The sequence below is a fragment of the Myxocyprinus asiaticus genome, chromosome 41 (genome assembly GCF_019703515.2).
Source record: "Myxocyprinus asiaticus isolate MX2 ecotype Aquarium Trade chromosome 41, UBuf_Myxa_2, whole genome shotgun sequence".
NCBI lineage: Eukaryota > Metazoa > Chordata > Actinopteri > Cypriniformes > Catostomidae > Myxocyprinus > Myxocyprinus asiaticus.
Genome location: NC_059384.1, coordinates 1,680,001 through 1,707,332, shown reverse-complemented (window position 1 = coordinate 1,707,332; position 27,332 = coordinate 1,680,001). Strand labels below are relative to the sequence as shown.

The 27,332-nt window shown below is 38.9% G+C and overlaps 1 protein-coding gene across 1 annotated transcript in view; it reads left to right on the top strand.

The window, feature by feature from the left end:
- The window catches only part of LOC127431936 (sodium channel protein type 4 subunit alpha-like), a 218,370-nt gene that overhangs the window by 30,181 nt on the left and 160,857 nt on the right, over positions 1-27,332 (top strand). The window contains exons 2-3 of the mRNA XM_051682599.1: positions 12,624-12,931; positions 23,970-24,088. Of these exons, the coding sequence (XP_051538559.1) occupies positions 12,665-12,931; positions 23,970-24,088 (386 nt within the window). The 5' untranslated portion in view covers positions 12,624-12,664. The remainder of the gene's footprint in view (positions 1-12,623; positions 12,932-23,969; positions 24,089-27,332) is intronic.

The following is a 27,332-nucleotide window of genomic DNA, read 5'->3' as shown; positions in this document are numbered from 1 at the left end:
TTTTATCACTATATTTTGACTCAGTTACATAAAATAGTGAAATCAAATCAAATCAAATCACTTTTATTGTCACACAGCCATATACACAAGTGCAATGGTGTGTGAAATTCTTGGGTGCAGTTCCGATCAACATAGCAGTCGTGACAGTGATGAGACATATACCAATTTACAATAACATCAAATTAACACAACACAATTTAAACATCTGATATACACATAATTACACACAACAATATACAAATAATAACATACACTGTACAGTATACAATACACACAATATAGATACACATTATTCAATAAAAAAAGTATATATAGTATATATAGAATGTACAGTAGGTTGTATTGTACTGTATTGACATTCAGGCTGTCAGTTGATTGTAAGTTGTTAATAGAGAATATAATATAATAATATAATTAAATCACAGTCCGGTGTGAGATATAAGAGTAAGAGTAATAAAGTGCAGTGCAGATGTATTTGATCGTGGGAGATCAAGAGTTCAGAAGTCTGATTGCTTGGGGGAAGACGCTATCATGGAGTCGGCTGGTGCGGGTCCTGATGCTGCGATACCGCCTGCCTGATGGTAGCAGTGAGAACAGCCCATGGCTCGGGTGGCTGGAGTCTCTGATGATCCTCCGAGCTTTTTTCACACACCGCCTTGTATATATTTCCTGGAGGGAGGGAAGCTCACCTCCGATGATGTGTCTGGCAGTTCGCACCATCCTTTGCAGGGCTTTGCGGTTGTGGGAGGTGCTATTGCCGTACCAGGCGGAGATGCAGCCAATCAGGATGCTCTCTACAGTGCAGGTGTAGAACCGTGTGAGGATGTGGCGGTTCATTCCAAACTTCCTCAGCCGTCTCAGGAAGAAGAGGCGCTGATGAGCCTTCTTCACAACGACTTCAGTGTGGACGGACCATGTGAGTTCCTCAGTGATGTGGACACCCAGGAACTTGAAGCTGCTGACTCTCTCCACTGGTGCTCCATTGATGGTGATGGGACTGTGTTCTCTGTCTTTTCTTCTGAAGTCCACCACAAGCTCCTTTGTCTTACTGACGTTGAGGGAGAGGTTTTGCTCCTGACACCAGTGTGTCAGAGTGTGCACCTCCTCTCTGTAGGCTGTTTCATCATTGTCAGTGATCAGACCTACCACCGTCGTATCATCAGCAAACTTAATGATGGCATTGGAGCTATGTGTTGCCACACAGTCATGTGTGTACAAGGAATACAAGAGTGGGCTGAGAACACAGCCCTGCGGGGCTCCAGTGTTGAGGGTCAGTGATGAGGAGTGTAGTATGTAGTTAGTACTAACCCTAACCCTTTTTTTTATTTTTTTTTTTAATTATTTTTTTCTCCCAATTTGGAATGTCCAATTCCCACTACTTAGTAGGTCCTTGTGGTGGTGCGGTTACTCACCTCAATCCGGGTGGCGGAGGACAGCTCTCAGTTGCTTCCGCTTCTGAGACTGTCAATCCACGCATCTTATCACGTGACTTGTTGTGCATGATACCGCGGAGACTCATAGCATGTGGAGGCTCATGCTACTCTCCACAATCCACGCACAACTTACCACAAGCCCCATTGAGAGCGAGAACCACTAATCACAACCACGAGGAGGTTACCCCATGTGACTCTACCCTCCCTAGCATCTGGGCCAATTTGGTTGCCTAGGAGACCTGGCTGGAGTCACTCAGCACACCCTGGATTCGAACTCGAGACTCCAGGGGTGGTAGTCAGCATCAATACTCGCTGAGCTACCCAGGCCATTTTCTTGTTTTAATATTTTGTATTTAGTATAAATTTGTATGTTTAACTTAATATTGTGTTACTTATATAAAATAGGGTGTTTTCTAGTTTTAATAGTTTATATTTAACATAAATTGATAAATTAATTTAATGTTATCACCCTAACTGTTTAATGTCACACTTAAAATATTTTAGCCTATATTTAAGATTTACGCATTTCAGTTTCATAACAAAATGTCACCAAATTATCTTTTGTAATATTTAACAAAGGTAAATTAATAAAACTCAAAATATTTACTTTTTTATTATTATTGTATTAAAGATTACTCAATTCAGTTTGATCGAATTGTGTTATGAAATCGAAATGTGTAAACTTCAAAATATTTTTCGAGTGCGTCCTAATTAAATATAAAACTATCAGGTGATATTATTTAAAGGATTATTCAAGGAAATGTGCACAAAAAATGTTCCTACTCCCAGAAAGATATTACTGAAATAAGCGTTGTGAGATAACTCACCGGTCTCTGTGACAGATCAAGACTCTGTAAATAGCAAACAAAAGTGTGTCCGCGGGCATTGATGCTTTCAACCTGTCAATCATTTTGCGTGTTCTCATAGTATTTTAGCTTCAGCGAATTATTGAGGCTTAATGCCATTTTTATGCCATATTGTTCATAACAGTTGCCAGTTGAGGGCGCTATTTTGCTGCTGTTGTTTTTAACAAGCATTTCTGCACAATGTCGGTCTCCATAAAGCTCCTTTGGTATCTTTGGAGTGCAGGGTTTTGGAAAGAGGGACGTGGCTAATTCAACAACTCAGTCTCGTGGAAGCAGAACGGCTAAAATCAGCACCTTTAATTCTACATTCTAAACTTCTGTTTTATATATTTAAAAATATTGTCTTTTTAAAATAGCATCAATACAGTGAACAACAAACTATCAGTGATTCATTGGCAGCTTGACTTCCTGAAGAGTGTAAACACCATGACTATGTGGGGCTTTCAAAATCTTGCTCTTGACTGACATGACTCGACCAATGATGTTAGTTTGGGGCGGGGCTATCTGTTTTCTGACCAGTGGAAGCCTGGGGGACTGTAGGATTGTTTGTCATTAGTGGTGTTTGCTAAGGCAAAATGTGGAATATTATTATGGTATCATAAAAGTTTTTATTTGCAGGGCTAAATGTATATCATACTATATACTTTATCGTTTACGGAGGCTGATGGTCATTAGTACACACATTTCTGACACCCTTCATTTCTAATTCATTCATGTTCATGTGAGACTTGTTCCTTTGCCACCTAAACAGACACGACTGGACTTGTGATTTTGTTTGTTTGGCTGCATGTGCATCACAGTGAGGTCAGATATACGGATCTCTGGCCTGGAACGGTCGGGTCCATTCAAAAACAGAGCCATGATCTCAGTGACAAGCTGCTCTCCTTCATAGCATCAGAACTGCTCGCCCACACAACAAACAGAGAGAGAGACGGAGAGTAACGTCCTGAGGTAACCTCACAGACAGTCGCTGGATCTGCTTCCTCATCGCCTGGCGGGCTTGTGTGTTTTGTTACTTTTATCTGAGATGCCCGATCACAAGCAGAATTGTCTTAATCAGTATTTTTGTCCTGTTTTCCATTAAAATACCTAAACATCATTAAAACAAGATAAATTTAATTGAGAAATAAAATTGTGCAAGATAATAAGAGGTGTTTTCAGAGAATATACTGTATCTTGAATTTATTTATTGTATACTTCAAGAAAATATATTGATTATTTTTTCAACCAATTAAATTTGTTACAATTTCCTTTGGGAAAAACTGCATGTTTGAACGCATTTTTCAAAACCAGTTGATTTATGATGCGTATGCGGTTAAATGTTATGATTTTATTGTTCTTTATCTTTTAAAGATGGAACGTAGTGATGTCCAGGTGAATGTTATTTAACCCTATAACGCCGTATGTATCAAATATGATACACAACGTTTGATGGCTCCTGTTTTACTCTCTGTTCAAGTTGATGAACCAAACATGTTTCATATGTTTATGGCACCATCTAGTGGTCATTTGTGAAAAAAGTGGTTACAATGTTTATATTGATCTGTTTAAAATGGCGACTGACTTGCGCGAGTGGGGGTGCCTGGGTAGCTCAGTGGTAAAGATGCTGACTACCACCCCTGGAGTTCGCTGCTTCGAATCCCAGGGTGCGCTGAGTGACTCCAGCAGGGTCTCCTAAGCAACCAAATTGGCCCGGTTGCTAGGGAGGGTAGAGTCACATGGGGTAACCTCCTCGTGGTCACTATAATGTGGTTCACTCTCGGTGGGGCACGTGGTGAGTTGAGTATGGATGCCGCGGAGGATGGCATGAAGCCTCCACATGCGCTATATCTCTGCACTCAACAAGCCACGTGATAAGATGCGGTTGACAGTCTCAGATACGGAGGCAGCTGAGATTCGTCCTCCACCACCCGGATTGAGGCGAGTCACTACGCCACCACGAAGACTTAGAGCACATTGGGAATTGGGCATTCCAAATTGGGTAAAAAAGGGGAAAAATAAATAAATAAATAAAGTAAAAGTGACAGTAATGATTATATTGTTACTGATATTTTAAAATGAGTATTTGCTGAATATAAGCAACTTGTGCTTGGTTAAAGTTTTGTATATTATTTTATTGAAAAAGCCTGTTGAAATCCATGTATTAAATATGATACAAAAGGCTGTTGAGGAATATCTTTCAATCACCATTACATTACATTCATGCCCACCAAAAAACAAAACAAAAAAAAAAACAAAAAAAATTCAGACATATACATTTTATAAGATATATTTAATGTGTGAACTAATATTTCTGTGTATTTTCATATATGCAGCCTGCTCTGTCATTAAAGATCTCATTAATTTACATTACAAGCTATTACGTATGATGTCATCTTACCATAAGTTCCTGAGACCCAGCGAAAAATGTTTAACGATGTTTTTAAATCTCAATATAGTGTTTGGTGCATAAAATACATATGATAAAAATAGTTTATTGAAAAAATTATATTTTATTAATACTGTATTTGAACTGTGAATCATTTCAGTCCATATTTATAGAGCAAGAAGAGGAAGTTGTCACGGTCAAACTCTCAAATCTTTGGTATCTCTGAAAAGCCCAGAGAGTCCTCTGATAATACCCCAAGATTTACCACTGTAGAAAAACTTACATAACAAATGTCCTACACATAAATGAACTGCTGGGCCTCAGGAGGAGAATGACCTTTAAAGCCTAATGGATCAAATATGATACATAAAAAAATTAAAAAAGTGCAAAATGTTTATTTTTTATTTTTTATGTTTTATAGTTTGTATAATGGTACTAAAAACAGTTAAATGTAAAAAAAAAAAAAAAAAAAAAAAATTCTGAAAATGATTTCATATGCCAGACTTTACAGGGTTAATGTGCATGGGCTTCAACATGTCCTGTAGCATTTGGTGGTGCAGAATGGCACTCGTCACCGATGAAAGGCTCTCGCACAAAATCGAACAATACATTTAGGTAATTGGATAGGGCTCTGGCGACGTGACTTGTGTTTAGTGACTGCACTTATGTACATGGTTGAGTCCTTAACAAGCAATTATCCTAATTAGAGACCTGGAGAAAGTTTTTGCCTTTAAGACACTTTACACTATGTGCTGTTTTGAAGGAATATGATCATTTTTAACACTTGGAGTTGGTACAACCATAAAAAAGATGAGATAGCCATGTGTTATATATCGTTGGAAAAGTCTCAATTCGTAAAATGCAATGAGAATATTTTTTCATTTAGAAGCCAGACTGCAGTGAGATTTAGTGTATGAAATTCCCACAGACACACATATATATAATAAACAGGAGTGTCTTTTTGTCACATTTTTCCTTATTACTTTCTGAAACATACATATAACATAGACAATGACATATTGTAACTTACAGCAGACTATCCCGATTCAAACGAGCCCACACACAACATAATATGATGAGTAAATCTTGAAATATTCCACATAGAGTTTACATGGAAAGACGATGCACAAAAGAGCACGCAACACATATTGTGTGGGTGTGTGTGAGTGTGTGTGTGTGTATGTGTCCCTGTGTGAGTTGGTTTTTGTGGTTTACAAGGACATTTTTTTAATTTTACACACTAGTAATTATGAAGGTATTATGCTATACTTGTGGTTTATGAGGACACACCTAGTATCCCTGTAATTCAAACGGCTTAAAAAACATACTAAACAATGTTTTTTGAAAATGTAAAAATGCCAAAAGGTTTCTGTGAGGGTTAGGTTTAGGGTTAGGTGTAGGGTTAGGGGATAGAATCAGGGGGTCAGGAACTGGCTGGTTTGCAAGTCCCTGTTAGCACCTGCTGGTAGATGCTTGAACTACACCACCCGATGGTAAAAAGCAAAAAGCACATGTGTGCGTGTGTGTGCATGTGTGTGTGTGTGTGTTGTGTGTGTGTGTGTGTGTTTGTGTTGGCAGGTTTAAGTGGTTTACGAGGACTTTTTTTAGGTTATAAACTGGTAATTACAAGGGTATTATGCTATAAATGTGGTTTATGAGGACATTTCTAGTGTCCCCATAATTCAAATCACTTAAAAAACATACTATAATACATACAAACTAGGGGTAGGGTTAGGGTTAGGGGATAGAATCTATAGTTCGTACAGTATAAAAATCATTATGTCTATGGAGAGTCCTCATAATGATAGCTGCACCAACATGTGTGTGTTTGTGAGTGTGTGCGTGTATGTGTGTTTGTGTGTGTGTGTGTGCGTGTGTGTGTTTGTGGGTGTGTGCGTGTGTGTGTGTGTGTGTGTGTGCGTGTGTGTGTATGTGTTTGTGAGTGTGTGTGTATGTGTGTTTGTGTGTGTGTGTGTGTGCGTGTGTGTGTTTGTGGGTGTGTGCATGTGTGTGTGTGTGTGTGCGTGTGGGTGTGTGTGTGTGTGTGTTTGTGTGTGTGTGCGTGTGTTTGAGTGTGTGTGTGAGTGTGTTTGTGTGTGTATATGTTGTGTTTGTATGTGTGTGTGTTTGTGTGTGTGTGTTTATGTGTGTTGCATGTGTGTGTGTGTGTGTGTGTATGTGAGGACTTTGTGTGTGCAAACACACATCCACATACTGTATGTGCTCATCTAAAGGATTGTGATGCTCCTGAACACTAAATATTTCTGTATTTTGTAGTCTAATCCATTCATTTCCAATGGCCGGTCATTTCTGACCGAGAACACAACAAGTGTTACAAAGTGAAATAAAACAGATTTTTTTTTATTTTTTTTAAGAAAAAACATTTCTTTTGGTCCATTTTATGTGAGCAAAGTCAAGGAATTGTATTCTAATTGGATTAAGTAAAAAAATAAAAAAAATGGTAAGAACATTTTTTTTTTTTTTTGTCTGGGTCAAAATGACCGGAAAACAACATAAGGGTTAAACTTGTAGTAATTTTTTTTATGGGTTTTTATAGTTTAATATTGAAAGTCTGAGTCTGAAGGCTAAAACAGTCAAATCTACTGTATAAATAAAAGGCATTTGAAAAGCACCAAAAATTAATGATGAAGGCCTGGTAAAGTTTCCAGATCAGTGTTAATGAAACCTTCATAATAAAAAAATAAAAAATCTGTTTGTTTTAATAAAAATCAACCCCTCAGATATGAAAAGTTGAAGAAACACCCATCTATACTTGTGTTATGTTACTATATGTTATTATATCAACAAAGAAATAAAATGAAACTCAATAATCTATAGAATACAGTACATAATTAAAATTCAGGTTTTATTATTCTGTATAATGTGTCAGTTTGAATATGTGTGTGGGTGCCAGTCGAGCAGAAAAAGCTTGAGACATTTAGTGCTCTTAAAACAGGAAGCTGCAGGGTTTGCTTTCTGTGTCTCTCAAAGGAAAAGCTGCTGTCTGAAATTCTGCTGTGAGCCGAGAAAACAATTCCAGCATGTTGGGTTTTTGTTCAGTTGCAGCGGACACAATGTGGGCTGCATGGCCTTTCGGGCATGAGTTTCTGAAATGGTATGGCAATAAAGACCTGGTTTATGCACTGCGCTCCGGCCGAGGAAAGACACAGACACTTACGTAAAGTTGTTTAACCGCTCATTGAGAACATTCATTAGTGATGGACATCAGTATGTCTGTCATGTCTTTGTCTTTTATTATTACACGGCTCTCTGGAAAACTGGATTGTGATTGGTCAATGGTGGCATTCTATGCTTAAATACTTCTGTATAATGAGCACCAAACTGTATAATTTGTGTGTGTTACCATGTGGTTGTTAGGGCGTTCTGTGTCCTTGCTTGGGCATTCCCAGGTCATTGCTAAGGTGTTGTGTGTGGTTGTTGCTGTGTTGCTATGTGGTTGTTAGGGTGTTCTCTGTCCATGTTAGGTCATTGCCAGGTGGTTGCTAAAGTATTCTTAGTTGCATGTGGATTGCTATGTGATTGCCAGGGTGTTCTGTGTGCTTGCAAGAGCATTGCCAGGTCATTGATAAGGTGTTATGTATGGTTGTTAGTATGTTGCTATGTGGTTGCTAAGGTGTTCTGAGTTGTGTATTGCTATGTTGTTGTTAGGGTGTTCTGTGTCCTTGCCAGGACAGTGCCAGGTTGTTGCTAAGGTGATCTTTATTGCATGTGGGTTGCTATGAGGTTGCTAAGGTGTTCTGTCTGCTTGCAAGGGCATTGCCAGGTTGTTGCTAAGGTGTTGTGTGTGGTTGTTAGTGTGTTGCTTTGTTGTTGCCATTGTGGTCTGTGTTCTTGCTAGGGCATTGTCTGGTGGTTGCTAAGGTGTTCTTTGTTGCATGTGTGTTGCTTTGTTGTTGCCATTGTGGTCTGTGTTCTTGCTAGGGCATTGCCATGTCGTTGCTAAGGTGTTGTGAGTGGTTGTTAGTAGGTTGCTACAGTATGTGTTTACTAAGGTGTTCTGAGTTGTAAGTGTGTTGCTATGTGGTTGCTAGGGTGTTCTGTGTGCTTTCAAGGGTGTTGCCAGGTCGTTGCTAAGGTGTTGTGAGTGATTGTTAATGTTTTGCTGTGTGGTTGCTAAGGTGTTTTTAGTTGTGTGTTGCTATATGGTTGTTAGGGTGTTCTGTGTCCTTGCTAGGGCATTGCCAAGTCGTTGCTAAGGTGTTGTGTGTGCTTGATGCAATGTGGTTGCTAAGGTTTTCTGATTTGTGTGTTGGTATGTGGTTGTTAGGGTGTTCTATGTCCTTGCTAAGGCATTGCTAGGTGGTTGCTAAGGTGTTCTTTGTTGCATGTATGCTGGTTTGTGGTTGCTAGCATGTTCTGTGTGCTTTCAAGGCACTGCAAGGTCATTGCTAAGGTGTTGTGAGTGGTTGTTAGTGTGTTGCTACAGTATGTGGTTACTAAGGTGTTCTGAGTTGTAAGTGTGTTGTTATGTGGTTGCTAGGGTGTTCTGTGTGCTTTCAGGTGTGTTGCAAGGTCATTGCTAAGGTGTTGTGGGTGGTTGTTAATGTGTTGCTAAGGTGTTTTTAGTTGTGTGTTGCTATATGGTTGTTAGGGTGTTCTGTGTCCTTGCTAGGGCATTGCCAGGTCGTTGCTAAGGTGTTGTGTGAGGTTGTTGTGTGTTGCAATGTGGTTGTTCAGATGTTTTGATTTGTGTGTTGGTATGTGGTTGTTAGGGTGTTGTATGTCCTTGCTAAGGCATTTCCAGCTGGTTGCTAAGGTGTTCTTGGTTTAATGTGTGTTGCTATGATGTTGCTAGGATGTTCTGAGTTGTGTGTTGTTATGTGGTTGTAAGGGTGTTCTATGTGGTTTCAATGGCATTTTCAGGTCATTGCTAAGGTGTTGTGGGTTGTTGTTAGTGTGTTGCTACAGGATGTGGTTGCTAAGGTGTTCTGAGTTGAAAGTGTGTTGCTTTTTGGTTGCTAGGCTGTTTCCGCTATAATTCATGTCTGTAGCATAAATAGTGTGCAACGAGTTACGCACTGGTGCCTTCACGTCATGTCAGAATTGTAATTAAGAGATTCTGACTTGTAAAAACATCTTCGTAGAACTCAATATTAGAAGTTGTAAACTTGCTCAGACCTGACGCCATATAAAAAGAACCAAAATGGCAGCGCTCACAACAGTTAAGAAATTGGTTTACATACAGTATATTACAGCGGTATAAACTGTATAGCAAAATCTCTACTTGACACATTTCAACCATACACCATCATACCGCCTAGCCCTACTTAATAATTATTAGAAAGTTGAATGAATGTTCTGACTAATTTAAGTTTCAAGGAGTCACTTGTGGAAACTGTGTCATTGTGTTAGCTACAAACTGGCTGGGATTTCAGGGTTTCAATGTGCAGATGTTTCTATTGTGCTATGTGATTTGTGGTGTCAGTGGACTCTCCACACCGCATGCTTGAACAGATGAAAAATTATCTCTAGTCCAATCTTTCAATTGAACAGAAGAACAGATGGTCCAATCTGAGTTAAAACACTCGACTCTCAAGAGTGTTTGAGCACTGTTTCACACTGGAGCCCGTCTGATGTGGATAATGGTGCCATTTTATATACAGACACGTTTGGAACCCTCAATACTATCATTCGTATTCTTGTCATCAGAATGGTTGTTTTCTGCTGATTTCCTTGTGTAATGCTAACAGTAATAGCACAGCTCAGAGGAGGACTGGCTGTCCCAGATGAGTACAGATCATCTGGAAGGTTTTTCCCCTCCATTACCTGAACATCTTATGGAGATTTTAGCATCTTATGGAGTTTTTTTATGCCTTTGTCTTGCTTACTAAGGCTTTAAGACATTATGATTTTCTGGAAATCTACTTTGAAACAATATGTATTTGAAAAGTGCTCTACAAGAGCAAATTGCTGAAGTCTCCTGCCTCTCGGATGTTTCTCCTGAGAAAAAGAGTCCAGTGATCTCACATGAGTTTCAGAATACACCTCAGCAATGTCTCAAACTGTGCTCAGATTCTCCAATCAAAAGATCTCAACGTGAACTCAAGCTTGAGAGACCATATTTTAGCTGTATACTCTTACTGCATGCCAGTAACTGATCCATTTGTGCACAGCAAACATAATTGTCTTCTTTTCAATAATAATAAAAAAATTAAACATCCTTATATTCCTCAAAGGTCAAATTTACTTGAGAAGCAAAACTGCATAAAATATTAAGATTAAGATGTTTATTTTACACTGCAAAAAATACTTTTTTTTACCAGTAAAAGCATCTAAACGTCCTTAAAACAAGAGACCTTTACTTGAGAAGCAAAATGACATATTAAGACAAATGTTTGAGAGATTTACATGTAAAACAAGACTATTTGCAGTGGGCTAAGAAAAATACATTTAGGTTTATTTTCTTACCCTGTTGACAATTAGTTTTCTTGTTTAAAGCGTATACGTCTCTAAATTTCAGTTCATTTTATTATATTTATTTTATATATTTATAATATATATATATATATATATATAGTCTTAGTTGGTTTAGCTGATCTCAAAGCCTGGCCAAGCTGGTCATTAGGTGGTTTAGCTGGTCTTGCAGCCTGGCCAAACTGGTCTAAGCTGGTTTAGCTGATCTCACAGCCTGGCCAAACTAGTCTTAGCTGATTTAGCTGATTTCCCAGCCTTGCCAAACTAGTCTAAGCTGGTTTAGCTGATCTCCAAGCTGGTCAAGCTGGTCTAAGCTGGTTTAGCTGATCTCAAAGCCTGGCCAAGCTGGTCATTAGGTGGTTTAGCTGATGTCCCAGCCTTGCCAAGGTGTTCTTTGCTGGTCTAGCTGAACTCCAAGCTGGTCAAGCTGGTCTTAGCTGGTTTATCTGATATCAAAGCCTGGCCAAGGTGGTCATTCGGTGGCATTTTATTATATTTATTATATATATTTATAAAAATAATATATATATATATATATATATATATATATATATATATATATATATATATATATATATATATATATATATAGGGGTGTAACGGCACACAGAAGTCACGGTTCGGTACGTACCTCGGTTTTGGGGTCACGGTTCGATACGAGTTCGGTACAACAGGAAAAAGCAACAAATCCCAAATGCTAGGTTTCCTAGATTTATTTTGAACAGACAGTAGTGCAAATTACAGTTTGTTCCACCTAGCGGCATTTAGTGCCCCCTGAGGTAGTTGGTACAGTACAGACTCCTTTAGTGTATTAAGCACTAAGCAGTAAACTGAATGCACTCTTGCATAGGCCATATTTTTTTGAAGGTTGATAAAAAACAAAAGGTATTTGGTCACAACCAGCTACAAAACTGAAAAGCATCTCTTGTGTTATAAATGTACAAAATAAATAGAATAATGAAAAATAAAACTTGTGCATTAGGAGAAGCCATTCTTGTTTTGGGTTGGTGCATAGATGGTCTCTTCTTCTTCTACTCTTTTTCCTGTTGTGGCGGTGAGCAAACAGCGTTGCCCCTTCTGGATTGGAGTGTGGATCGTCTGTGACTGACTCAGATGTATTGTTCGTCTGACTGCATGCACCGAACCGTGACATCAGTACCGTGACATGTACCGTTACACCCCTAGTGTAGTGTATATATATATATATTCAAAGGGAAAACAAGTTTATTTTTCTTACCCCACTGGCAAATAGTTTTGTTCTTGTTTTAAGCATAAACCCCACCAAATTTGGTTAGATTTCTTTGTAAACAAGATTAAATATCATTATATTAGTATGTTTGTCAGGTCAGTTTAGATATTTTTACCTGGAAAATAAGACAAATATACTCATATATGATTTTTTGCAGTGTCGGAGAACATCTGAGACAAAGAGCAATGAAACATTACTGAAACCTTAATTAAGTTTCTTGAGCTCTGAAAGAGCCACTTTTGAGCAGTAACACTGTCTTCTTTCCTCCTCAGCTGTGAAGAAAGCACTTGGACAGGAGCCTCAGGATGAGAAGATGGCAGCCACTTTGTTTCCACCGGGTCCTGACAGTCTACACCCGTTCACTCGTGAGTCCCTGGCTGGAATCGAACAGCGGATCACCGACGAGGAGACACGGAATGCCAAGGAGTACCAGGAGGACCTGGGTGATGTGGAGCCACCCAAGTCCCGGCCCGACCTGGAGGCCGGCAAACAGCTCCCGCGAATCTTCGGAGACATTCCGTCCGGACTGGTGGGCGTCCCACTGGAGGACATCGACCCATTTTACTTCCAGAACAAGAAAGTGAGTGTACTGGAGCCGTTGTTTCATATGAGTCCGAAAGTGCTTTATAACACTGCTATAAATGAATACATGAATGTTGTTGAGATTGTAGATAAAAAAATTCTGTTCCAAAACTTAGTGAGCTGCCTTGATATCAAGGGCCTACATAGGGAGCTGCCTTGTAAGGCAATCCAGCTAAGACAACAGACCATCTTAGGGATTCATTTTAAAAGGATAGCTCACTAAAAATAACAATTCTGTCATCATTGAATCACCCTCATGTCGTTCCAAACCCATATGACTTTCTTTCTGTTGTGGAACACAAAGATATTGTTAGGCCCCCTCAGTTACCATTTACTTTTATTGTATATAAGAGAAACAAACAAACTAAAAAATGCAGCAATTAAAGTGAATGGTGACTGAAATGTTTTGTTTGGATCTTGGACTTCGTAATGCGTTGATAAGTAGATGATGAAAGAATTGTAATTTCTGAGTGAAACCAATGACTACCATTGATAAAGTACAGCTAGTATCAGTAATACAGTTCATATATTTGCGCTGAATCAGAGAGCTACAGGAACAGCATTACCTAATGAATAGCATGAGTCAGTGAGCCACTGTTAATACGAACACTGCTGCGCTAGCTTCTCTCTCAAACACTCTTCCTTTCATAAGTACAGACAAATCTCCATTTCTATGGATTTCAGCTAAAATGTTTGACTCAGACCTCCTTTTAAATGCCATTTTCAGTTTAGATTGTGCTAAGCTGTTACAGTCGCTAATGCTAAGAAAGAAGATGACTGAATTGACACTTAACACGCCATCCTCTGTTAAACACCCCAAAAGTTTGTCCTCTCCATTTAGACATTTTTGCAAAGTCACCCTTTCAGTATCTGAGAAAAGAAATCTAAAAGAAATCCTTATTGAAATACAGTCTTGCCGAAAAATACATAATAATCCTAAAATGGTTTGCTGCTGTTAGCAGGTCAAACTGGTCTCCTAGAGTGGTCAAGCTGGTCTCCAAGCCTGGCCAAGCTGGTCTTAGCTGGTTTAGCCAGTCTTTAGCTGGTTTAGCTGGTCTTGCTGGTCTCAAGGCTGGTCTTAGTTGGTTTAGCTGAACTCAAAGCCTGGCCAAGCTGGTCTAAGCTGGTTTAGCTGAACTCCAAGCTGGTCAAGCTGGTCTAAGCTGGTTTAGCTGATCTCAAAGCCTGGCCAAGCTGGTCATTAGGTGGTTTAGCTGATTTCCCAGCCTTGCCAAGGTGTTCTTTGCTGGTCTAGCTGATCTCCAAGCTGGTCAAGCTGATCTCCATGCTGGTCAAGCTGGTCTTAGCTGGTTTAGCTGATATCAAAGCCTGGCCAAGGTGGTCATTCGGTGGCTTAGCTGATCTCACAGCCTGGCCAAGCTGGTCATTAGTTGGTTTAGCTGATTTCCCAGCCTTGCCAAGCTGTTCTTTACTGGTCCAGCTGATCTCCAAGCTGTTCAAGCTGGTCACTAGGTGGTTAAGCTGGTCTTGAAGTCTGGCCAAGCTTGTCTTAGCTGGTTTTGCTGATTTCCCAGCCTGGCCAAGCTGGTCATTAGATGGTCATTAGCTGGTTCAGCTGGTCTTGCAGCCTGGCCAAGCTGGTCTTAGCTGGTCTTGCATCCTGGCCAAAATGTTTTTAGCTGGTTTAGATGATTACCCAACCTGGCCAAGCTGGACTTTGCTGGCCTAACTGGCCTCCAAGCTGGTCAAGCTGGTCTTAGCTTGTTTAGCTGATCTCAAAGCCTGGCCAAGCTTGTCATTAAGTGGTTTAGTCAAGTCAAGTCAAGTAATTTTTATTTGTATAGCACTTTTCAGAACACACATAATTTCAAAGCAGCTTTACAGAAAATTATGCTTCAACAGAAAAAGCTGTCTTTGAGTCATAATAGTGCAGTTTAAAAAAAAAAAGACATGATTGTAAATTGTGCTTTATAATAAATAATAGAAAATAATTATATTTATATTGAGGCCCCCAGTGACCAAGTTTAAGGCGACTGTGGCAAGGAACACAAAACTCCAGAAGATGTTTGTTAAAGGAAAAAAATAACCTTGGGGGAAACCAGGCTCACTGTGGGGGCCAGTTCCCCTCTGGCTAAGCAGCATTAATATAATGCCAATATTAGTTATTTATGTGTAGTACAAGTCAAGCTTTAAAATTAGTAAACTAAGTTAGTGTTATGGGCCAATGTTTATACAAAATATATTGTATTAACTGTAAGATTAATGACTAAAGTCTTAGAATATATATTCTTAATTAACTGCGGAAGTGCAAACAGATCCATCGTCTATTGTTATTTGGCTGATGAAGGCTGCAGTTAATTTATTATCTACATATTCCATTTTTAGAGTGTAGTCCATGCTTTGACCAAAGTGATGCAGGCAGGGGTCAGTAAGGTGCACTGCAGTTCAACTGTAAGCTTGTGGCAGATTAATTTCTGGTGGATTCCATCTTAAGTCCAAGTTTCAGGCAGTGTCCAGTGAAGTATCCCATGTCTGATGGTTGTTGCTGGCATCAGTTCATCCTCTGTGAAGTCCATCGTAGTAGACTGAAGTGATATCTGGCTGGCACAGGCTGCAGTTAGTTGTCTTCACTCAGCAACATGTAGTAGTGGGAGTCGGACATCAGGAAGGTCCGGAGTTGAACATCAGGCAGGACCGGAGTCTGACATCATGGAGGATGAAAGAATGTTGTTCTGTTTTCAAAGGACAGATTGCTATCACATATAACACCTAAGTTCTTCGCTGCAGAAGATGACGTAACAGTACATCCATCGAGAGTCAAATTATATTTTAGGGTCTTACTTTTAGAGATTTTTGGTCCAATAATTAGTACCTCTGTTTTGTCAGAATTGAGTAGAAGGAAGTTTCTGGCCATCCAATCTTTGATTTCATTGATACACTCTGATAACTTGGAGAATTGTGAAATTTCATTGGGTTTCGAGGAAATATAAAGTTGGGTATCGTCGGCATAAAGGTGAAAACTAATCGCACGATTCCTGATAATGTCTCCCAGGGGAAGCATATATAAGGAGAAAAGGAGAGGCCCTAAAACGGATCCCTGTGACACATACTTAACTTTAGTTTATCTGACAATTCCTCATTTAGACAAAGTGGTAGCGGTCAGATAAATAGGACCTAAACCAAGCTAACGCCTGCCAACAAATGCTAACATAATTCTCAAGCCTATCCAAGAGAATTGGATTCATTTTATCAAACTTCCCATGACTCTGAAATCTCTGGTGAAAAAGGTCATTTGAGAGTTCACAGCCGTTTATACACTAAACACACTGCTCTGTGGCTCTGCAGATGGATACTATTGGACACACTGCATGAAAATCAAGCAGTAGTAGTGTGTGTTGCATGTGTACTGTATGTGTGTGCGCGCCTGTGTGCCTGTGTGTGAAGGAGATGTCAGAGCAGAGTGGAGCCTCTCATTCATTCTGTGGCGTGCAGCGCATGTGACTATATTATTTAATGAAATTACATCCTTCTGCTGTTTAATGATCACACCTGGCCATATCGAGACTTTTTGATTATTATTTTAAATAGTCTTTGATTTAATCTCAAAACTCTCACATTACATTACATTTGGCTAATGGCAGCATACTTTAATATGGTAGCAAAATTAATAACAAGATGATATTGTACCATTTAAAATTTTTTGGTATCGCAATATTTTGTTAATACCGGTATACTGTGCAACCCTAGAGGGGACCAGAGCATATTATAGTGTCTGACATAGTTTTTTCAAGTTCACACACCTCATTAACATTATCTTTAGTAATCTCTGACCGGCGAAGCTGGACATCGTTAGTGCCAACCTGAATAACAATCTTAGAAAATCTTTGTTAATTTGATCTGATGTCAGATGCTCTGGCACCCAAAATGCATTGTACTATGGTGGCTGGAGTCTCTATTTCCATGTTCCTTACAATAGAATCACCTATAACCAGGGGATTCCCAACAGGCTTCTCAGTGGGTCCATCTCTGAGCGTGTAGAAACGATTGGAAATCCTAACAGGAATGGGAGAGTGGTATCGCTTTGCCCTACGAGTATGCTGCCGAGACATCACCTAAACGCCCTGCTGCAGGGGCTCTACAGCTGGAACTGAAGGGTGTGTGTTTCTCGCTGTACTACCTGCATCCATAACAATATCTACAGACTTCTCTTTCTTACTGACCTCCACAAGCGTTCGGATGCGTGTCTCTGACTCATTAATCTTCTCCGTCAGCCTGACTAATTCCTTACATTTATCACATGTAAATCCCTCACTGCTGATGGATGAAGCTAAGTAGCAATAACGTGTGCTGATCCCATAACTTACCGCAATTGTTTGTTGTTTTAGTTCTTCTTGGGCAGTGTGGGTTTGAGATTGATGTGAGTCCCTCATGCAATTGTTTGTTGTTTGTGGTGGTTCTTGATTAGCGGTGCTTTGAGATTGATTCAATAACCTGTATAACACAGATGAGAAAAAGGATGCGCGCGGTAAAATGCACACAGTTTTATCGCGATAAAAATAGAAAGCGGATGCGCATGGAAAAATGCATGCAGCTGAATTGCGATAAGAGAATAATGCGGAAAAAATCGATGCATGTGGAAAAATGGCAGAGATTAAAGATTAAACGCTGAAAACAGAAAGATAAGCAATGCTAAAATTGCTATCAGGCTACAAACACAGACTCGAGCTAGGCGCCAGCAGCAACAGGAACAGGAAATGACGAAAGGGGCAAGCAAGTAAGTTTAGTTGGTCTCGGTGCCTGGCCAAACTGTTCTTAGCTGGTTTAGCTGATTTATCAGCCTGGCCAAGTTGGTCTTTGCTGGTCTAGCTGGTCTTCCAGCCTGATCTGCTAAGAAGTACCCAAAAACTCTTCTAAAACCAGCTAAGAGGCTAGTCTAACCCGGCTGGGAAACCAGCTAAGACCAACAAACCAGCTTAGGCTGATTTTCATCTAGGAAATATTTTTCATTTCTTTGAATTTTTTTGTGCTGCAGGGTACTCTAGGATTAATTTAGCATAATCATTGTACTATATCATTCAATGACTCCTTTAATAGACCTCTTCAGAAATGATCACCATGTTTCCATGCATGATCTCGGGTTACAGCCCCACACAAGCAGGTTCGTTGATGTATTATATGAGCTTGCTGACACTGACAAGGTCTGTGTGTTACGAATCAGATCAGTGACAAGAGACAAGGGACAGTCAGATCAAGAAATGTGGATTTAAAGTAATAGTTCACCCCAAAATGAAAATTCTGCCATCAAAGCAGCAATGTTATTTTTCAGTAGAACACAAAAGGTTTTTACATAAATATTCAGTCTGTTATTTTCTTACAATGAAAGTGGAAGGTAACTGCAGCTGTCAAGCTATAAATTAGGACAAAAACATCTCCATAAAAGTATCATTAAAGTAGTCCATTCAACATATGTGCTATATTCCACGTCTTCTGAAGTCAAACAATGGCTTTGTGTGTGGAACAGATCCAAATTAAAGATATTCACTGAAAACATTGCATTTTGACCTACCTCTCAAATCCCAAAAGCTCAGAACAAAAACTTGGCTAGCTCAGAAAATCTGCTAGATAACTCCTGTTGTGTTCCACAGAAAAACATAATGTTTTGTACAAAATAAGGGTGAGTAAACAATGACAGAATTTTCATTTTGGGGTAAACTATCCCTTTGAAATCAATTCTCATCGCTCTTATTGGCGAAGGTGTAATTTATGTGCACTGATTATTAGATCTGTCATGCATTGTCTCTCATGACAATCCCTTAAATCATAGTTTAAATGCGCAGTGAGGGCAGTGTTAGGGTTGGATTCCCCTCTGCCCTCCCTGCCTTGTTTTATTTCCTTCCAAATCTGCTCATTTGGACCTGCAGTTGGCAGATGATATCCCAGAGGAAATGCAAGAAAAGTGGAAACAAACAAGGCAAACTTGACCTAGATGTTACATAACAATAGAGAACATACGGCTGGAGAGAGATAGCTATTTACAGAGGTTACAAAGGCCACGGCGCTAGAACGCTGAGAAAGGCACCTAGCATGCTGCTAACAAAGATGCCAAGCAATAAAAGGGATGCACCGCCACATTTCGCCACAGTCGCGGCTGTAAAATATGCTGACCCTGATGCTGCCTGCCTGCAATTATTCTTTGCACCGTGACTCCTCGCATTATTTATGTGATGGCAAGATGCCGCAAATCGAGCTCTGCGAGGGGGCCATGAATCCTCGGCAACTGAACGGCGTGTTTGTGCAGCACAGGGACAGAAAAGCTCCCTGGTACTGTCAACCATGGCGACAGACGGGCATCCCTCGAGAGCACATATTCTCCCTTTATGCGCTGTAGTAAAGTATTTGCGTGTTGTGCACACCCTGGAGTATTGCTTCCTGCTTAACATCGTAATTACAACCATGTTCTAAAAATCTGTTTTTATTCCCTCTGGAAAATGTGCCATGCTTACCATAGTTTCCCCTTAAAATACCATTGTTGCTACAGTAAAAACTGGAATAACTTGATTCTTTCCACCACTTTAAAAAAAAAGAAATGACAGAAAGATTCTGAAAACTTCTTATAGAGTAAATGGCTTCTATTATAATTTTGCAGTAGTTATTCCAATTCATTTTTTTCCCTATAGGGATTTCATAAAATAAAAGAGTTGTGAACCATGAACCAAACCAACCACCTCAGAGGTGAATCACAATATTACAAACTTTGCTATGAAGCAAAAAATGTATTTGAAAATTGGACAAAAAGACAAAAGTTCAAGTCTTTAATGAGGAACTACGAATGAAGCATTGCAAATGACGTTTCTATCGTATAAGTATAAAAACAATACATTTAAAGTATATTGCAAGTATGTTGGGTGTGGACGGTCACTGCAGAGCTCTTTTGCTGCAGTTTGTTCGCTGTGACTCTCTGATTGGTATATCTTTCTCTTTAACATAATGGGTAGTGTAGTTCTTCATCAGGAATTTCATCAGGAAGTTGAAATAAATGAAATAAATAATAACTGATGGCTTCAACAGAAGCATATACCCAGGGGCACAACTACACATTTCCGAGCGGGTATGCAAAATAAAATTTTGTGCCCCATATATCTATCAAGCGACGGGGGTGGGGTGGTGATGTTGGAGGGGTCGAGGAGGCCGATTGCACCACCTTTAGTGAGCCGCTGGTGCCCCCCTTTACATGGCGCCCCTATGCATTGCATACCGTGCATATAAGGTTTTTGTGCCTCTGCATATTCCATCGATTAACAACCTCAAAGCTAACGGTAGTTCTGTCTTTAAAGGCATATTAATTATCGTTAAAAATAAATTCCTCTATGGAGAAAATGAATGGGAGTTTTACATCTGGAACACAACTGTTGCGCTCTTTAATGAGTCATTTTAAACTTAAGCGCATTCAACCCTCCTAACATATAAACCCTACCATTTCTTCTTCCCTGAAGTAATAACAATTAAATGATGCATTTGTTTGGGATCTTATGCTATTTTGATGTTATTTACATGTACATATCTCAATTGTATCATTAATTTGCATATGCAAATAAGCTAATTTATGAAACTTTAGTACAGTAAAAACCTAAACTTCTATAAGTTGAAACATGAAGAAAATATGAGAATGTGACATATACTGGAGGCAGATTGGTGCCATCTGATGAACAAAATATAAGTAACATGACTTGAAAATCATGTTGTGACAATAATAGCCAGTAGGTGGCTGCAGTGTTCTATGCAGACATCTACTGTGTAGTCTGATTACTTGTAACCTAATTTTATATATTTTATCACAAGTTATGTATTTGGATAATCTGTGAAAATTCAATTAGAGTATAAAACAGAAGATTCAGACTAGACATTTAGCAATTTCAAACTTTCCATTGCAAAAATGTATTTTGCAAACATTTTCAAGTCAGTGAGTATAGCAGCAATAATGAACAACAATAAATGCATAAAAAGAACAAACATTAAACAATAAAAAACACAATAAGAACAGTAAAGAAGGATGCAATGTCTTTATGCTTTCATGCATCCGTGGCAGTGTGTAGTTATGATGGCATGTACCTTGCAGATGGATTTTCTTTTGCATTTTTTGCACACCATGCTGGTTTTAATGTCTCTTGGGAGACAGTCCACACACCTGTGTGTGTGTGTGTGTGTGTGTGTGTGCATGTGTGCATGTTCTGCATTGTGGGTGTGTTATTGTCTCACCCCCTCATTTCTGAGTGTGTGTGTTTGGCATTGTGGCTGATTTATTGATTACATTTGACAGAAATAAAATTGCTTTGTGTCATGGTCTTTCCCATTCATTTTCAACGGTCGGTCAATTTTGACCGCGAAGACAAAAAGTGTTGGTTTTTTTTAACGACCACTTAGACTTATCGAATCATGCCCAGTTTTTTAAAAAAAAATTTAATGTTCAGATGGCAAGTGGAGGAAAAGTCACCATGTCTTTAATAAACCATTTTTATTAAATCAGCAAAAGTGATTCCGGTCAAAAATGACCGAAGACCACAGCAGGGTTAATTGACTTCACTGCTTGAGAATTTAATGTTGTAGTCATGTTGCTGAATTTGAATAAAGCAATAATCCATTGAACGTGTTGGGTTACAGTGATTTTCCACAGTAAGGTGAAGGGATGCACTGAAATTTCAGTCGGCAGAAAATTTGAACAGAAACTGTAATTTTAAAATCCATTAACAGAAACACTCATATAGAGAAAAGCATTGTTTATGTTGCACATTAAAGTCCACATCCCCAGAAGTGAAGTGATCACTCTCTTAATCATTAGCGCATTAATGAAGAGCATTTTCCAAGTCAAGTCATTTTTATTTGTATAGTGCCTTTCACAACACACATCGTTTCAAAGCATCTTTACAGAAAATCATGCATTAACAGAAAATGAAACTGTAATATCTATTAAGTCTTAGAGTGATCATTGTGTAGTTTGATTAAATATGATTATGAAGTGTGTATAAAAATAAGTAATTAAATAATAATTTTATTTATAACCCCAGTGAGCAAGCTGACTTGGCAAGACTTTAGCAAGGAACACAAAACTCCATAAGATGTTGATTAATGGAGAAAAATAACATTGATGAATATAATGCCAATATTACTTATGTATAGTGCAAGTCATGGTTTAAGATTAGTAAACTAAGTAAGTGTTAAGGGTCAGTGTTTAAACAAAGATTCAGTATGAACTGTAAGATTAATGACTAATGTCTTTGAAGTTCATCCTGGATTAACTGCAGAAGTTCACATAGATGCATTGTCCTTTGTTAGTTGGCTGATGAAGGCTTTTATTGGCAATTAATTGATAGTCTATATATTCCATTATAAGAGTGTAGTCCATCAATAGACCGAGGTGATGCAGGCAGAGATCAGTGAGGTGCATCGCAGTTCATCCGGCGGGTCATTTCGGTGAGGTTCGGTGAGGTCTATCTTAAGTTCAAGGTTCAGGCAGTGGCATATGAAGTATCCCATGTCTTACAGTTGGAGTTGGCATCAGTTCATCCTCTGAAGTCCATCGTAATAGACTGAAGTGATGTCTGGCTGGCACCAGCTGCTATTAGTCATCATCACACAGAGACAAATAACAGTGGAGTCCGACACCAAGCAGGAACGGAGCTGGATCTGGCCGGTTCTGGGATATGAATCACGAGGTTGAGACGTGGAAACAAATAGAATAACATTAGCATAGATGCCATTCAATTTTATGCAGAGTTATAGATCATGATCAATGTTTCCGGTTTCTGGTTTCTGGTTCCGGCAGACCTAACTAAAGCAGCCTAATTGTGAGTTGATGGATAAATTAGGTGTATGCCTGGCTAAATAGACGAGTCTTTAGTCTAGACTTAAACTGAGTGAGTGTGTCTGCATCCCGAACAGTGTTAGGGAGACTATTCCATAGTTTAGGAGCCAAATAGGAAAATGATCTGCCTTCTTTTGTGGATTTTGATATTCTAGGAACTATTAACAGGCCAGAATTTTGCGATCGTAATGAACGTGTCAGAAGGTCGCTTAAGTACTGTGGAGCTAGACCATTCAAAGCTTTGCATGTAGTTAACAGAATTTTAAAATTAATACGAAATCTAACAGGTACCCAATGTAACGATGGCAAAATGGGGCTAATATGATCATATTTCTTGGTTCTATTCAGCACTCTGGCTGCTGCATTTTGAACCAATTGAAGTTTATTTATTGAACTTGCAGGACATCCTCCCAGTAATGCATTACATTAATCTTTCCAATGGTGCTATTGTGTGTCATAGCCCTTGCTGTCAAGCTTGAATATGACAATAAAGAAGCATAAAAGCAGCATTCAAGTATTTCATATGACTCGTGCATTATGTTCAACGTCTCCTATACAATAGTTTTGTGAATCGCAAAGGATGCATTAAATAAGAAAATCTATAGTCTGCATTAGCAGTGCAGTTTATTGAATGAGAGCTGCTCTGTTGTTGACACAGAATCATAGCACGCACACATGTAGTTACAGAAAGTGGTTTCGATGCATCCCTAACAATAACATGTAGAATTTGTTCAATTACTTTAAACAAAGTCAAATTTAAAATAATCATTTTCGGTTTCGGTTTCGGTTTTCAGCCCAGTGTGTCTAGAATTTTCAGTTTCGGCCAAGAATTTTCATTTCGGTGCATCACTAGGTGTTTTTTGGACATAATGGATGGTCAAAACGAGGTATCTTTGAAGGCAGTATCACCTTTCTGGTTACCTTTTGCAGAAGTCCTCACCTCTAAGGCACGCTAAATGATGCCTAAAAGCTCACTAGTTTTGGAACAGAGCTTGAAAGAGCAGAGGAGACTAGATGAGACTAGCTAGATGTTAATAAAGAGGGTGTTTGTTTGTATGTCTTGTTAAATAAAGTACTTTTATTATTTTCACACATTAAATAAGCTTGTAGATTAATCTTGTTTCAGCTTCATGTTGTTTTTGATGTGAAATGTCACTTTTTCTTTCTTTTCTTCAACTAACCTTTCTCTCCTGTCTGTGTTCTTTTCTCCCAACAGACTTTTATAGTACTGAACAAAGGGAAGGCCATCTTCCGGTTTAGTGCCACGTCTGCACTCTATATTTTTAGCCCCTTTCATCCCATTAGAAGAGCATCAATAAAGATTTTAGTACACTCATATCCTTTTTGGTTCAATTGAAGGCAAAACACTGGTTTTAGAAAAGGTTCTGAAGCATTGCATTGATTGTGCATTGAGGGTTTCGGTCCATGCGAGTACTATCAAACCTACAGTGTGACTCCAAGACTATAATAGGATTTCTAAACCTTCGTAGAAAGTACTTGAAGGATATTTAGGTTTTTAAGTCAGCAGTTTAAACTATCACTTGGCGAGAAAGTAGAGTCATGCATAAATAGCTTTCAAAAATCTCAAATGTTATTTGTTTTACATCTCAATTGTTTCTCCAAGACACCAAAGATATTTTAAAGAGAACAAATTGAGAGTTTTGGTCAAGTCTCCTTCTTTTCAGATGTTTCTCCTGGGAAAATAGACCCTAGTGATCTCACACGTGTCTCCTCTAGAGTTTCAGAAGAGATCTCAACTATGTCTCCAACTGTGCTCAGATTTGCCAAGATCCCAAAGTCTACAAACAAAAATCAAGAGATGAACTCAAACATTTCTCATCAAAACCTTCTGAGACCAAATCTTTGGACTTATGCTATCCACATTCATTTTATAGCTCTAGGCTTGCTGTATGTCAACAATTGACTCAGTTGAACAATTTATTTGTGTCTATTTTTTAAAATATTGTTTTCAAATTTTATTTTATTTTATTTTATTTTATCCAAAGGAATTTTAGGAGAAACTTCTGAGACAAAAATGATAGCCATGAAAGAGCGATATCTGTATGATTATTTTTCCAGTAGAGTTTCATAGCCATACAACATTGAACAACCACTTCACATCAGTGAATATAAGAATAAATTCTCGCCTACTTTGCAACTGAATGGCTCACTATCTGACATTCAAATGCTATGCCACGTATGAAGGTTCGTTGAGTGACCAAAGCCAAGTTCAGATGGCTGTGCTTTCCCCAAGCTCTGTCCACACTCCAGTTACTGCTAAAAATACCCCACAGCCCTAATCGCCTGGCCGAGGTGTCCAGAAATATTGGACTAGTGGACACTTTGCTGGTGTGGAGTTGATAAGCAGGTGAAGCGGGTTTGCACTGAAGGTGTCGCGGTGGGCGACTCCACCCCCCCCTTCACTTCACACACCTTTTATGGTTCGACAGCCCGCCGCACATCCAGTCGCTCAATATCAGCCTAGCTGAACATTCTCAGCTGAAGTATTGTTTGAAGTGTGACACAGACATTAGTGGAGGTGTGTTGAAGGCAAGGGGTCAGTGTTTATCTGGGTAGTTTGATAGTTGTCATAGCTACAGCATCATGCTGGCAAAAAGCCTGTTTATCCATGGAAGGGCATTCAAAAGTAGACATGTACGAAATCATTTCTTTTTGCCAGCAACATATAAATCTCAAATATGTAAGAGACTATGCACAAAATAAACCAGACAGGGTAATCAGGACCCCAATATGGATTGGAGGACACTAGTATCACCTGAAGGGGTTTATTTTGTGATAATGACCAGCTCAGGGTACATTATCCCACTTATTACATGACTCCATACCAAATAAATAAATAAATACATAAATGGACATGCAAAATTAATTTGAGTTGTAATTCTGTAATAATGTGAGAAGAAAGAAAACGCAGAGTCTCCAGAAACAGCTGAGCTCCACATCCGGTTTGCGTTGGAGTTGTGTTGGTGTTTATTTTGCGCAAATGACCGTCTGACTGCTCATTATTCTGCTTATTACATGACTACTTGCTAAATGAATGAATAAGTGGATATGAAATATTGATTTGAGTTGTAATTCTGTAATAATGTGAGAAGAAAGAGAACGCAGAGTCTCCAGAAACAGCTGAACTCCACCTCTGGTTTGTGTCGGATTTGTGTTGGTGTTTTTTTTACGCAAATGACCGTCTGACTGCTCATTATTCCGCTTATTACATGAATGCTGCTAAATAAATACATAAATGGACATGCAATATAAATTTGAGTTGTAATTCTGTTATAATGTGAGAAGAAAGAGAACGCAGAGTCTCCAGAAACAGCTGAACTCCACCTCTGGTTGCCTTTGAGTTGTGTTGGTGTTTATTTGGCGCAAATGACCGTCTGACTGCTCATTATTCTGCTTATTACACGACTACTTGCTGTATAAATACAAAAATGGACATGCAATATTAATTTGAGTTGTAATTCTGTAATAATGTGAGAAGAAAGAGACCACAGAGTCTCCAGAAACAGCTGAACTCCACCTCTGGTTGCCTTTGAGATGTGTTGTGTTTATTTTGCGCAAATGACTGTCTGACTGCTCATTATTCTGCTTATTACACGACTGGCTAAATAAATACATAAATGGACATGCAATATTGATTTTAGTTGTAATTGTGTTAGAATGTGAGAAGAAAGAGAATGCAGAGTCTCCAGAAACAGAAAAAAACATTAAATAGACTTATATATTTCCCTGTCTGCTGCCTTTGACATCACAGCTCAGGATATTGTGGTATCAGCCAATCAGAGTTGACATGATGTCATTTTCCTGAGGCTTTAGAATAATTAGTCACATGTGTGTGTGGGTCAGTTGATTTGCTCAAAAGAAAAAACTGTAGAGCACCATGAAATCAGTTTCAATTTTTTTCTTCCACATTTTCCCATTTAAATGTTTTTGGATTCCATGTTTTATTTTTTTTTTATTTAATTTTATTAAAATAAGAGTGTCTGATCAAATGAAAATTTAATAATTATAAATAAAATAAAATGAGTGAAAAGTAATTTAGCGCATGCAAAATATATATTTATTTTATTGAATCCTTTTGTGCTTTAATTATCACACTTGGCCATATCGCGATGTGAATTAGATTTTTTGTCAGATTGTCATTCATTTAATTTGTCACTTTATCAAATTCCATAATTTTTACAATTTTTATGACTCAAACATTTTAAGAGGGGCTCTGTCCGCAGGCCCTAAAAATGTTTCCAGAGCTGAATGCCCATGAGCAAAGATGGCAGAAAGCAGGTTGCATATCTCCATGGCTGCATGCGCCAGCCAAGCAACTGCCATTGAGAAGAATGGGAACGCTAATGGATAGAGAACTCCAGTTAGATTAGACTTCCTTGGGCATGTGGGTGAGTGTGTGCCATGCAGCCGAGCGGTTAAAAGTGCTCACTTTTTAAGGCGTTGATGCAGACGGCACACATCCGTGCTAACAGCATATTTCCCGGGAGAGCTGAAGCCTGAAAACATGTTTGATTAAGCAGTGCCACAAGAGCGCATTCATGCGACACAGTCTCGGAGA